The sequence below is a fragment of the Lissotriton vulgaris genome, chromosome 1_1 (genome assembly GCF_964263255.1).
Source record: "Lissotriton vulgaris chromosome 1_1, aLisVul1.2, whole genome shotgun sequence".
Lineage (NCBI taxonomy): Eukaryota > Metazoa > Chordata > Amphibia > Caudata > Salamandridae > Lissotriton > Lissotriton vulgaris.
The window spans coordinates 1,151,493,946-1,151,509,334 of NC_141685.1; the positions used below are offsets into that span (position 1 = coordinate 1,151,493,946).

Here is a 15,389-nt window from a genome sequence, read left to right on the forward strand (position 1 = left end):
TTCTGCCAAGGTGGTAGATTATTTTCAGTCCTATCTCTTTCTTGGGATACTGGTCATCGCGCCATACTAACAGCCCTATCTTCATAGTCATTCCACCTAGCATCATCTGCATCTTTGCACTGTGGGGTAGACATTTGTTCCCTAACTACCCTTTCTGTTGTCTCTTTTTTGTAACAAATATGATATTGCTGATGAAACGTGACTGGTTGTCACTGTCTCCTATCCCCTGCTCTTCACCCTAACCTGCAGGGGAGAGGTTGAACCTAAATGCAGTGTAACCTGCGCTTTTCGTTGTCCTGAAAACAAACTGAGAGTCGCCCACCCTTACTCTCTGTCTGGGAGTACTCTCGTGTCTTGGCTTTGACATTTGTGGGGTGACATTAGGGAGTCATTTTGGGGATTGTGAAGGGGTCTCAACTTCAGGGTTCTCAAATCCCACTGTGACTTTCTGTAGCTGCATCTGTGGATAAATGCCAGGTACCTTGGGAGAAGTACTCGTAGGGGCATATGGATGTGGGGAGTGGATGGAGTACAAGGGGGCATCAACTTTTGAGGTGTCTTTAGACTTCTCACAATAGACTCGCAATGAAGCTAAGGTGGCTTCTTTCTTGGCTATTTAGCTCTGACATGTTTACTTTTAAGATTAGAGTAATGATATGTTCTAATATTGTGTCATAAAATGTTCCTTCTTTGAACCAGGGATAAGCATGTTTCTGAGTGGATTTAAGCCACCACTCGACAACATTTGTGTAATTTTCTCCGATTTCCTGAAAAGATCTTTTGCATATGCTCTAAGGGAGTCTCCATAATTTCTAACAACTTTTACAATTTAACTGATATCTGTCTGGTCAATATTACTTCTTCTTTAAAAATGGTTACACCAGTCCTCATAAACATGAAAATCCATCAATTTGTCTTTTCAAACACATATTAAACATTATACAGCACAATAACATTGTGCAACCTTTTACAACATCACTCTTGTGCCGCATTTCCATTCACATACATGCACACACATTCACCATCAACATATTAAAAATATGAACACTTCCACTACTTCTAAATGTTAATCACCATTGTTCTAACTCTAAATTGTAAATGCAGTCGACAACCATTGGCCACTTTCCTCTGCTCTCAGAGAGTATAACCCTCAAACCATGCGTCTCATAGATCATGGAATGACTTCTGAACATTAAGTCCAGGACGGTAATTTGAGTGTTCAGATCATACTTGAAGTTCAAGTTTAATATCAGCCTGTCAACCATGCCCCTATGTCAAATATTGGAAAACATAATGGAAACCCAACTTCGAATCACCTAGGTTGACCACTTCCAACTTTATATTGGGAAAAAACATGCTACCAACTTTGCAGCACCTTAACTTAATATTGTGGAACACACGTACACAATTGCATGCAACCTTATATCTCTTATATCCTATCTACATCTGTGTTTAGCATTACCAAAGAGACAAGTCATACAATATATGGAAAAACATGGAACCAAGTCAGCAATGTCCTCACCTTAAAGACGGCAATCTCTGTGTTCTCCCCGCCCTGTGAATAGGCAGAACTTTAGGCAACACAATGTCTGCTTACCTCATCAAAGATGTGCAATGATCTATACAGCGAGGGTGGGCAGTGCTCAGTTGGCAGCTGTCGGTTGAGGGCAAAAGGGACTCCTTTTCTGGCTCACCAACTGTTGCAGGGTAACTTAAAAATAAAGAAAAAGACAGACTCATCTTGGCAAGATACAACAGCTCTTTACTGTCGCAGCAAGGAAAGCAGGAAGAGAGACTGTCAAGTAAACTGCCGGTCTCAATTCGCTGCTTTACAGGCTGCTACTTTTATACACAGTCAGACAGTACTTTTTACAAAAGATTAAACACTGACTCACATAGTAGTTACATATTGTTTGTGGGAAACATCAAGCCACCTGTGACCCTAAAATGTAACTAATTCTCCACATATTCTTTATTGCAGTTCTAACAATGTTTCACAAACTATTCTCTACTCTTGAATGCATGTGTATTTGCATGTGTGCTTTATCATTCTGCTCACAAGACCTCTTATCGGATTCTGTGTACTCTTGGCTAATTCAGTCTCCTACTCCTATTCTTCAATCAAATTTTCAATTTACTGGGACAACAGAATATATGCTTGTGTGCTGATGCCATAAATTCCTTCAAGCTTGCCCATCACAGTGTTTTCCTTTTAACTATGACCTTGCAGCTCATTCCCTCTGTTTTCAAGTGAACCCTTCATCTGTAGCTCATCAGCACGAGATTTTAAGCCTGAACTGCTCTTTCACCGCTTATAGCTGTGTGACACTCTCTACTGTTGTCTGCTGTTGTGCCACTTCTTTACATTTAATTTCTTCTATCACATACTTAAGCCCACTAACTGTATGTTCAGATAGCTTTCAGTACTTGTTCATAACCGTCATTCATAGGCAAGATGAATTCTTTCATCATAACCTATTAATCTACTGAACAAGTTCAGAGATGATACAAGACACTGGAGAATGCTGCCACTGGCCCAACCAACTGGGCTATTTTTAAAATGATAGTGCTGCTATCCTCCAACACTCCACTTATTGTGCACTAGACATGCTCTTCAGGAAGCTAAAGGCAGAGGTTGGGCTTTTCCTATGGGATGGGAAACCACTGTAAATAGATAGTCAAAAACTGAGTAGGGGCATATAAGATGGGGGAATTACCCTTCCAGATATACAGAAATCTTGTTGAGTAACCCAACTCGTGGTGGTGGTAAATGAATGGACCTTATCTCACAGGATGTACCCTTCATCCTGATTGACAGGTATGCAATGAGACACTGAGGATAACCTTGAATCTACTCAAGGAAAAAAATAGAAATCAACCCAACTGATATATATACAATCACTATTGAAAGCATGGAGAAAGACAACTTAACACCTAGAGTGGAAGGGGTCACTGACAATAGAAACACCACTGTGGGACAGTGAGTGATGTTGGAAACCTCTAAGGGTTCCAGAAATAGGTTCTTATTTGAATTAGTAATTTGGGGAACGTCTCAGACAACGGTGAAATTATATCCCCAGGTAGTTTTAAGAGGGAATATGTACTGGCAGACACTGAAGTTTATTGGCACATGCAACTCAGACATGCACTCTTAGATTCCGTTTTTTTCAGACATCGCGCTTGCAGCCTGCATTCCAAAGGACGGAAACATAGAAGACTACTCACGATGCAATATTGAGTCTCTAGTTAATAACTTGCCAAATCCATTTAGAAACATATGAAAAAACTGGGCACTGGACGTGGACGCATTAGAAAATTAAGAATGGGTGAAGCTCTCTAATCTCTAAGGAGGTGGTGATAATAGCTGGAGGCCATTGTGCATCTAAGAATACTACACAGATCCAGGTCCACCAGACAAAACGTTAAAAAAATTAGGGAGGGCTAGCTCAGATTTGTGCTCCAGGGGATCTAACCAACTAGATAGCCTTATAAAAAAATATATGGTCGGTCATGCCTTCCACTGGAGCTGTTTTGGAGGATGGTATGCAAGTGATGGACACAAGCTACAGAGATCCCAAAAGTGTCCAAAGTGAAGCTGCTTCTTTTAGACGTGTCGGAAGATGAAACCCACTAAAATACTTGAAAATCTTCTGCAGCCTAGGCCTTAAGGTTGGCTAAAAGAAATATAGGCAGACAGTAGGGACCGAATATCTTTACAACTCCCATCCCCCAATTTTCTGCCCTTCCATCATCCTCCTCCCTTCCCGCCATCCCCCAGGCAATGAAAAGTGGAAAGAAGATATGGACTGTTGGATGGTGGCTGAAAAATATTTCTGTAAAATGCGGGGAAACCCTAAAAAACTGGACAAGATTTGGCAAAAATGGAAGATATTTACAGGTATGCTTTGAGACATTTGTTGCAGAAGTAGATGGCAAGAATATGCTACATGAAAACTATCTCCCCACGCAAAGGCATTAATAGGTGTGTTGATAAAATGTATAGGATCATGCTCTTTGTTGAGATAAACGCTCGCAGTCTGATTGTATGGTTACATTGTTTGAACCATATTAGTCAAGATGTTAGAAATGTTTTTGACTTCAAAAAAGCATTTATTGCTATAATAGCCCATGACTCTGAAGGGGACCACTTTGTGTGTGGATGTTCTTCATGTTAAAAGGTATAATGTCACCACTTACAGTAAAGTTAGCCAGTGGCTTAAGTGGCTGGTCCACTGCACCATGCTGTATGTTGTGGTGTTCTAAATAAAAATGTGACTGGCACAATAACAGGCCGGTGGATGAAGATGACTGGCAGTAAGCCCACACAAGTAACTATATTATACACATAAGTTTAGTATAATCAAAAGGTCTTGGATAACACCAGACCTAAAAATGATCCTCTTTGGTTGCTGGAAAGATGTGTTCAGTATTTCAATTTGACAATTATATAACAACTTGAGAATCACTGCTACAGGTAAATAACTTTTCTTTCTAAGATCTCTAAACCATCCCATTCAAGCCCCTAGCTAGTTAACATCTTTTCAATGCTTTTCATTTTCTTAACCTCCAACCACAACAGTCTACATGTCAGTTACCACCCACTACCGCTTTGAAGCCATCTCTTGTTTAGTATGCATGATGGCTACTTTAACTTCTATCAAAAAGTGGAAATGCATTAAGGCTGTTTATGTCCACCACCACTTTCTTCAGTTCCCTTTGGTAACATGTTAAATTTGTGCTCTAGCAATGTCTCAAATAAAAATAACAAAAAAGCCCAACAAACAATCATAGTCAGAACAAATCAGTTACCAGAGGAACTTGCACACTTAGGGCAGATTTATGTGATGCAGCAATGTGCATTCAGATGCACTGTCAGGGTGCATGCATTGTTGGTGTGCTTTAATAAGCGTAGTTTGTGCAGAAGGGCAGAGCCAACAGCTGAAGTGGTAGTAGCCATCCAGTGATGCTCCCACTGGTCTTGCGTAAACCTCATACTATCTGCCGGAGCCCAGCCTGTTAGGTGGGAATAATGAGCTACCCAGAGATCCAGACGGTGCGAGACTCCTTCCTGTGCTGGTTCCTACTGATCTGCGGCTGTGATCACCTGTGAAAAAGGAATGGGGCCTCCAGCATTCACATGGAGGTGGCCCTACAATGGCAGCCAGCAAGCTCTGAATGCAGCTCCAGCAGGTTTGTCGCCCTGATCTCCACACTTCGGTAACTTATTGATATGCACTAAAAGATGAAGAGAGTTGCAAACACACCTGGTGCTCGGGGTCTGGATAAGGTAAAGTCAATAGAGTGTTCAGGAAGTGCCTGACCCCAACATGGCGGCAGCATGATGATCAGGCCTTGGAAGGATTGATCAGGTGTAGATAAATCTGGGAGAATTTATGAAAACCCACTGTGGCTATGAATCATGGATGAGAGCCTCCCCTTACTCCCCCAGCCTAGATCTGTGCGATTTGTGGGTGGCATTATACCCCTCGAGGACATAGCAGCAGAGACATAATCCTACTGGAAGACAAGAAGGCTAGGCACTTCTTTGTAGACAATAACAAAGACGTTTCTGGACTTTATGCTTGCTGTGCAGCTTCAGAGAGCACTGTTCCTAGCGGTAAAACAGAAACTTTGCAAATCGGACATAAAATATGCTTTAATGTTGCCAGTCAAACTCAAAATAATGGCAGATCAATGTACATACTTCTTCACATACCTAGAGGAGGTGTGCAAATGGATAGAGAAACAGGACAGGGTACCGCCAGGATCACCCAGCCGCAATCCAAGGAACTTAGGTTAACAAAAATGCCATAATATGAAATGCAGCTACCCCTGAAATCTGTTGGATCGAACCGTACCTCAACACATTCTCAGACCCATTCAGAGAAGTTGGCAGCAGCTCTGTCAACAGCACTAAATCTGATGGTCAAAGATGCCCCCACTTCTATTTGTAACCTTAAGATCGGCTGATGAACAAGCCTAACTGCACTGAGTTGCCCAACCTAATTCGTTTTCAACATGGGTAAACTGAAATAGAGGGATGCAATTTTATGATTCATGGTCACAGTGTGTATGCCTCAACTTTTACTTTATTATTTCCAGGTTGTCAACTATCTGACAGGTGTAGGGCCTTGAGCAAGTTACTATTCAATTGTAAAAAATTTGGCCAACCTCCTTTTCGAATCTAAAGGTAACGAAGGTGGGTTGGCTGGGGAAGCTTGGTAGCCCAGATTATAGGTTCCTCATAAACCTGTCTATGTGGCTTCTTTAGATCATTCCCCCACCCACTGCCTATGTTGCATCTTTTCCCTCCCACCCCTCTGCCCAGTCTGGTTCTTCTACCCCCACCAGCCCCTTTTTCAGCTGGCCCTGCCCATCCCTGTCTCAGCTCCCCTGTATCCTCCCCAATACTGTTTCTTCTCCTACCACTACCTGTCCACCTCAATTTTTTCTCCCTCCTCCCAACAGACAAAAGGAAAAACAGCACTGTGGCGCAGCCAGCGCTGCCTGCTTCATAACAATTTTCTTTACTCTCCACTGCACACTCACTCACCCTCTCATTTACCACCCCCACCCACCCCTCATACAGCCAAAGACTATGTTTTGAATAGAGACTAAGGGCACTCTGACGGGGATGCCATGTGTGTCAGTGAAAGCTTGATCCTTGGGAATGTATGAACATATGTGTTTATGAATGGGATATATGTGTATGGGTGAAAGAGTCTGTCATATTTACTTGTGCCACAGGAGCTACCTTTTGCCATATGAGGCACTGTTACATGTATAACACAAACATACAACTATTTTTTTAACGTGAGAAATTTAAAGTGCAGAAATATTTTCTGCAAAAAAAAGTTCATAATATGGAATATTTTTCTGCACTTTAAATTTCTCCCACTTCAAAAAAAGACTGGTTTTCAGTTATAAATATTAGACTGTGTCTACCAGCCACTGGGGGCAAGATGCCTGCTGTGTGTAAATGCCCTGTAGACCTGATGCCATATTTACAACATACAAATACAGCCATTTGTTTAAATAGTAGGAATTTAATGTGAAGAAACATGTTTCATAAAATATTAAGATTCAATTGGCTTAATTGAAAGCGGATAAAAACATTGACTCAATGTTTCATAGAAATATTGTTATCCACTTCAAATGTATACCATTTGAAAAAAATGACTGTATTTTTCAGTTAGAAATGTGGGGTGTATACTGCCCACTGGGAGCAAGAGGCCTGCTGTTTATAATTCAACACATCAAAATGGAATCAAATAAAAATGAAGCGTTAACTTAATCATTAAGTTAACTTCATTTTAATTTTCTCCCATTTTAAAGCATTCAAAAACATCATTTTGTTCTCATGCTCCAATATTAAGTTGAAAATGACTTTTAGTTAAGTTTTAAATAACTTATTAGTTTAGTTCTTCACCTGTGTGGCCTGGGTCATAAATCGAACTCCAGCCCTGTGCTTTATCAGGCCCTGCTATCTGCAGCCTGAAGATAATAATGTAAAGTCAACTCAGTTCCCTTAACTTTGAAAGGAAAATGTGACCCTGTGCTGATTGAGAAATGAACTCGAGGCTGTGAGCTGCTCTGAAGATGTCTGTGAACTACTGGTAGCTCATGGTTGGAGACACCTGCTCTAAGAAACATGGGGCCAGATGTAGGTAAAAAACATTTACCGATTTTAAAATATCGAATTGTACCGATTTGGTATTTCAAAATCGGTAAATGGTATGTAGGTCCCAACATCTGGATTCGTTACCGAATCCTTAACAATTCTTTAATTACTGATTCAGTAAATACCGAATCGGTAATGCCCATTCATTCCTATGGGCTTTGAAGCCCATAGGAATGATTAGGCATTACCGATTCGGTATTTACCGAATCGGTAATTAAAGAATTCACAAGGGTGCAGGGGGTGTCACTTTGACACCCTCTGGCACCCCCAAAACAGGCACAGGTGCCATGTGGCAGGCATACCTGCCCTAAGGGCAGGTCTGCCTGTCACATGACATAGGTGTGCATGCACACATGTGCATGCACACCGGAATCGGTATTTTACCATCAAATTGGTTTTGATGGTAAAATACCGATTCGTTAAGGCTCATGGGACTCTGAAGAGTCCCACCTACATATGGGTGGCTTCAAATCGGTAAATTTACCGATGTTTTATTTTACCGATTCGGTAATTTTACCGATTCGGTAAAATATTGCCCCCTACATGCCAAATCTTGTAAACCGGTCGGTAACGGCCGAAAATACCGATTTTCGGCCGTTACCGACCGACCTACATCTGGCCCATGGACACTTATCTAAACCAGACAGGGGTATGTTGCTGACTTTACAAATATGTATGTTGAGATGCCAAAAATGATACACACACTCTTAACAGATACAACTTGTACCGACCACAGACATTTAGAGATAATTATTCACATTTAGCGTCATACAATGTATGATAAAATAAGTCAAAATGAATAGACTTGCAGTAAGAGATGCTGTGTAGCCGCTCTCCGTTGAGTATTTGCCGAACAATCCTCCGTCTAGTGGTTGACTATCAATGGCACGTCCATCCTGTCCTACATTGACTGTCTGTTTGCCCACTCACTCCTTATTTCCTTTTCTTATTCCTCCAACTTCACTTGGAGTTTCTGTTTTTGCTATGTGGTTTTAGTTGCTCTAATGATTCTGTCTCCCCATCTCTTCTCTCCTGTCATGTGGTTATAGCATCCGTTCATGGAGCTGCGGGTGATGGAGAACAACAAGCGATCGCGGAGAAACCTGGGCCTGGACTGTGACGAGCACTCCACCGAGTCCCGCTGCTGCCGCTACCCACTTACGGTGGACTTCGAAGCCTTCGGCTGGGACTGGATCATCGCGCCCAAGAGATACAAAGCCAACTACTGCTCAGGACAGTGCGAGTACATGTTCATGCAGAAATACCCTCACACGCACCTGGTGCAGCAAGCCAACCCCCAGGGCTCAGCCGGGCCCTGCTGCACCCCTACCAAAATGTCCCCAATCAACATGCTCTACTTTAATGACAAGCAACAGATTATTTATGGGAAAATCCCTGGAATGGTTGTTGACCGATGTGGATGCTCTTAAAATAAGACTTTACTCATTTTTGCCACACTACTTTTCAGCATCTCTCCTACAGCCCCTTCTCCTCACCTAAAAAGACCTTTTGTTTTTTAAAGAGAATTGTGAATAACTGTGAAAATCCTTTAGGAAACAATTAAATTATCCAGTAATGGAAGTAACTTGCACTGTGCAATAAGCAATGTTGAAGGAGAACGGAGAGATTCCGCAATAAAGCTTATTTTCTATCTTCTCCCAGAACCGCTAGAGAATGGTACTTGGTACCCTAATGCGAAGTGGGATAACGGCCTCCCTTACACCCAAACATAAAGCTCTCATCCTTTGACCGAAACGGAAAAGGAATCAGGAAAAAGTATACAAAGGCATGATAGATATCTTGAAGAAAACAAAAAATCTATCTCATGCAGTTGTACTCTTTCGGAACAGAAGACATGAAAAGGCAAGGCATATTGCTGGACTGATTGCCAAACGTTTACAAAATAAGAAAAGGAAAGAAAAAAAAACAATATGAACATTTTCCTTTAAAAATAATTTCCTTATGTGAAAAAAATCTGGTTGAGCTGTAGATTCTGGTTATGATGTATGTTCTTAGAGTAAGAATGAGATCGACAGTGCTCTTCCACCTTCCCCGTGTCTGGTTACGCATTTCATCCTCACTTTTTCTTTTGTAATATTTTGCTTTTACTGTATGTGCAAAAATGATGTCCAAATGATTAAGAAACAATTTTTTTAATGAATGATTGTGGTGAAATGCTCATAGGGGTTAAGGAGAGAAACGTTAATCATGCTTTAAGCGAAAATCAAGTGTGAGTAACTCACCCAGCTCTATCATACAATGTTGTCTGGCTGTTGTAGTCCTCATCCCCCAATAGCAAAAGGTATGGCTGCCCACGGTAAAATGCTCATTTGGGCTGTAAAATTCAAGACAGACTGGTAACATGATGCACTATTTGATGAGGTGCCATTAGTTAATACTCAATTGAATGTTCTTATTGGCTGGTAACTTCACCGGCCACCTTTGTCCGTCTTGCTTGTGTTGGTCGGTCCAGTATACCAATGTTAGGTTTCGCAGCTGAGACATCTTTTGTGCGGCACCTGATGGTCTGAAAAGCTAGAAGATTCATTAAGCAGTTGTTTTTCACACAACCTTCCAATCACTGGACTTCTGAAACCCTTCTCTGCAGTTGTCTAATGGGAATATGTAGGGTACTGTGTGTGACCTTAGCTCATCCATACGTGTCCAAGAACAAACCTAAGCTTTCGTAATTTAATTTCACAGTCCTACAGCTCCATTTTTGTGCACTTTCATTATATTTTTAAGTTGCTATTATTTCCCACTTGTAATGCTTGTATGTTGGCCTTATTTACAGTGATTTCACTTGTGTGCAAAAACGTTTCAAATGTGTAATTATGGGCATGTTCTTAGCTGCATTTGAGACTAATTCGATAGAGGGATGGGAAGCAACCGCTGACATTTTTATTTGGATCCCAAAATTAAGGACGGAAATAAAGTGTGTTTCTGTGCAGTCACTTTAGAGTGTAATTGTGTGCACACAATTGAAATCAACTGTAGTTATCGGTTTCGAAAAAGATTAAAACCTGTTCGTATATCAGTCTGTCATTCATGACCAACTAACTAGAGGTCACTAAATACATTTTGGACATATTTTGTCACTGCATTGCGATAAACTTTGCCTGCAGCATTTTATCATGTTAATATAATTATAACCTCTCCCTGCTAGGCCAATAAAGCCAGAAAGAACAAGGCAGCACCTTGTGGCCTGACGTTGTTTAACCATACACTAACACTCACTTCTTCATTGCCCACTTCATTTGCTGATCCCATAGTCTACAATCTTGGAAATTCCCTTTTTCGTCATTATGTTCTCAATCAGTTAAGTTGGGTCTGTGCACCTCTAGTTTCCTAACGTTCAAATATCCTTCTGCCTTCTTTGCGTCACAGATGTCACTCATAATTACTTCAGCATCAGGCCATTAGACACAGTCCAATCTTTGGTAGTATCATTCAAAATCACTGTGGTATTTATCATTTGCGTTATATTAACAGGACTCTTTTTAAATCCGGGTTGCCTTAAGAAGCTCTACAACAAGATTCCCTTTAGTGACTCAGAATTCTGTTATCGCACAACTGTCTTCCCACCAGTTTTAGGCCCTTCATTATATACGTTTTTACTTTCAACTTTACATTATTTATGATGGTCATTGGGCTCTCTTCAGCTACAGATTCATTTTCTGTTTATTTTGGGAATTCTGTACATTTTAACTAAATGCACGCCATTTAGGTACCTTTAAAAAATGTTATGGTACCAGAACATCATAACCAGAATATTGTCTGACAGACATATTGTGTCGTAATTATGATTTACAGAAATGTAGCCCAATTGAAGGTAATGGTACAAAATCTATACCCAATGTGAGAGTATTTTTGTAACAATATCTAGGACACAATATTTCTATCACATGATATTTTTGCTAATGATATGCTGACATACAACCTAAGAAAGTCCTACCATTCCCAATCCTGCCATGTTCCACATCTTGTTGTTCTTCTTTTCCCCTTAGAATACTAATTAAACATTGACGTAAGAGAAAAATACACTGGCTAAGTTACTCGTGCCTCAAGATTTGGTTCATCTGGTTGCTTTTTCGTCCTCCTGAACCATCATTTATTTGGTGGGCATACATTAATTGTGTCTCACCATTTAATATGATAAGATTATTTACCTTGTTTTTGATTATTCGTAAATGTCATGCCCTTATGAAATTGTTGGAGTAATTTTTGAGATAACTCCTCTCACAATGACAAAACCTTCTTTTTGTAGGTGACATTTTGCAGATGATTTTAAAAGCAGAATTCGTACGAAAGATACTGAAAATTTCACATGTATTAAAATCAAAATTGAAAACGCGGAGTGGATTATACAATGCACGTAGACATTTGAAATCCCTGAGGCAAGAGAAGTTTTTTAAAAAGGTCTTTTTTTCACTCCATTAACTCCTTCCTGAAACATGCCTTGGAATATCTTAGCAGTCATACACAAGGTTATAACTTGTAATATAAGCCTGAAAGTGTTGAACCTCATTGGCAAATTAAAGATGGATATATGTACAGAAAGCCACGATTTGCCAGTTGTATGTCAGAATATCGAGCACAACATTATCCTGTTACAAAAAAATATTTTAGACAGACTATCAAATACCAAAATATTGTGACAGTTTTATATATAGGTAAGTATAGATTTATGATTTTTAATTCCACATCTACGGACTTTTAAGATATATACATATATTCAAGGCCCGTAGAAGAGAAGTTACATTTGTAATTCTCTACTTAGCTTCATGATATTTTTGTATTTGATATTTTGGCTATGATATGTTTGTAACACAATATTTAAAAACCGATATTTTAGTAATATTCAGATTTGCCTGCATTTTAACCATGTTCTCTGGTGTAATAAATCCTTACAATAGTTATAGGAATATTAGAAAGCTCACTTTTTTACAACAATAGTTCTCCATCTAGGGTTCTCTCACCAAATTCAAAGCTCAGAACAAATTCTCATGACAGTGGCAACACAGAAACCTTTATGTCAATTAATATATCTTTGCTAAAAATTTAAAAAACACAATTTCTGTCTGAGGTAAATGCAGTAAAGCTAGAAACCATAGGTGGGATTGTCTGTATTTTCCACACTTTTGAAGGAAATCTGATCTTGCACTATTGTATGATTCTCATAACCAAGGGAGCTACTTTCAGCTTAATTTCCTGCTCATAAGTGTAATGCATACATTGGAAAAAGCAGACTGAAAAAGGCACTTAATCTGTGGGGAATGCCCTCGCTGTTGTTCTCCAGCACGTGGACTTCCCCAGATTGATAAACTTACAATAAACTTTTAGTAGTGATTTGACTGAAGAGTGTGGAAAGGAGTATGCAGCTTAACCTTTCAAGTATGTTCTTCACCTTAGTGTCTACCCTAAGGCGTGAGTCCAGGCAGTAATGAGAAAACAGGTGAGGAAATTGGGCCATGTCTTACAATCTATGGTTCAACATTGTTGAATATTCTATTAGCTAGCTTGGATAAAGAAGGAGGCATTTTTGGAATTAAAACACTTTCTCAAGACTTTTAATCAAGTACGAGTGCTTTCAAGCCTAGATAAATAGAGAGATATCACCCAGGTAGCTCAATTGCTGTATTTTGATAAGGGGAAATTTCTTAACTGAATTGCCATGGCTGTTTTATACCTAGTGGAATGGGCCCTATAGCAGATGTAATACCTCAAAGTTTTCTTCAGCTTAAGTGCAATAGAATACAATTTTGGGAGGAGCAATAGGTTAGGAAAATGCATTAGTTTATTGATGGTCTGCTTCAAATGCAACTTCCGCACTAATTAGGCAAGGAAGAAGGTATTACAGTTTTGTCTGTGTGAAAGATGGCAAAGCCCTTGTTCACTAAAAACACCTGATCACTATTTTCACATTCTTCAATTCACATTTTCTCATAGCCTCCAATGGGGCTCCAATTTATCTAAGTAGCACTGTGTTGGATTTTAATGTAATAGCTGCCTTTCTAACCAAGGACTAATTTTTGTATGATTCCATAAAATGATCTGTACCAGTAACCTGCTAGAAAAAATATGAGGGGACTATTTCTAGAATAATTACTTGAATAAAGAGAAAAGTTAATTAATGGCTATTGCAATTCGATTTCACCAGTCGTTGCTTAAACCCTTCTTGATTTTTAATATGCATGCAACTGTTGCCGAGCACCAGTTGCAACCCTTCTTCCACTTTAAAGAATAGCATTTATTTAATTCTTGCAAATGTATATGTTCATACTGAAGAACGTGCAGAGCCAGGCTGCTAAGTTTAGGGAAGAGTAGATGCAGATAAACAATCTATGTGATGACCTGAACATGAAAGGTAGCACTTTGTACTGGTAATTGTCACTGCTCCCTGTGAAGTAAAGGAACCATCTTTGGTTTTTTTGTATGGGAAAATTAAAGTAGCAATTGCGGAAATCTGCCATGGCCATTTGATCCCATCAACGTGGGTGTTTGCAACGTATTGCAATGTGACCACCTTGAATGGTTTTCCTCATTGAAACATATTTCGCCTTTGTAAGTATATGATCTACCTGCTTTTCTATTTTTGGACAATCTACTTCTAACATATTTGCGAAATGGGCTTCTTTTGGTTCCCTATATAGTAGTACAGTTTGTCTTGCCTCTCTCTGAAAATGAGCGCACTTCTTAAATGTATGTAAATCGCATGGGATTTGTAATATATGGTTAATAAAATTATAGTAAACTTTTTAGGACCTAAAACTGTGGCAAAGAGTATCTCTGTCTAACAGAACAATTATAAAACAATCTTCTTTCAATGCCCTTGTAGTAGTACCTTTTCTCTTGCACCTTTCAGAAAAAGAGTGTTCACTTCTTAGAATATTTAAATGGCCTGGGTGTATATGATTTTTGGTTAATTAAACTATAGTAAGGTTTATAGGACCTAAAACTACATTGGAGAGTACAAATCCAATTATAAAGGTGGAAGGACCAATACGCAGCATTAAAAATGTCTTCCAGCTGCACCCCCAGGGAAAAACCTTTTGATGCAATTGCACCCCTAACAGTGAGCCCCGAAATGGGAGGTATCTATCCCTGCCTCCTGCATCATTCAGTGAACCCTTCTCGCAATCGCAGGGTTTGAGACTTCCCCTTGTGGTTTAGTGAGGGCTATAAACAGTTGTCTGACGCCCGGTGGGCGTATGTCTATTGTCGCCACTTCGTAGGCTTGAGCGCCCTGACCACACATAACTTAGGGACATCAGGAAAAGCAGGATATGACACCGACCTCGAATTGTATTTGGTTCTTCTAGAGATATGAAAGGTAACTTCCTCTGGAGTGAAGACTCGGCCCGTAAGAACCAGGGCCCTAACGTCGGAAACCCTGCGACAGGATATCAAACATCGAAGGGTTTTTAGTTTCGCCGACATTTGTTTCCTGGACAAGTACTTATTGGATTGCCATGATCGGAACAATTCTAAGACTTTGTTAACATCTTAGAGAATGGAGTACCGAGGCTCCGGGGCCTCGGATAGCCTGATACCCCTCATTAGCTTACATACTAACAGATGTTTGCCAATTGGATGACTGTCTACCAGGACATGGCCCGCTGATATCGCCGACCGAAATGTATTGATACACCTATAAGCCAGGCCCTGCTTTGCCAAAGAGGCTAAGAAATTATGGATGTAGACAACA

General features: G+C 40.0%; 1 protein-coding gene across 1 annotated transcript in view; it reads left to right on the top strand.

Moving 5' to 3' along the window:
• The window catches only part of LOC147748831 (growth/differentiation factor 11-like), a 619,920-nt gene extending 605,529 nt beyond the window's left edge, over positions 1-14,391 (top strand). The window contains exon 3 of the mRNA XM_086964000.1: positions 8,731-14,391. Coding sequence (XP_086820126.1) covers positions 8,731-9,111 — 381 coding nt within the window. The 3' untranslated portion in view covers positions 9,112-14,391. The remainder of the gene's footprint in view (positions 1-8,730) is intronic.
• Positions 14,392-15,389: the final 998 nt, after the last annotated feature.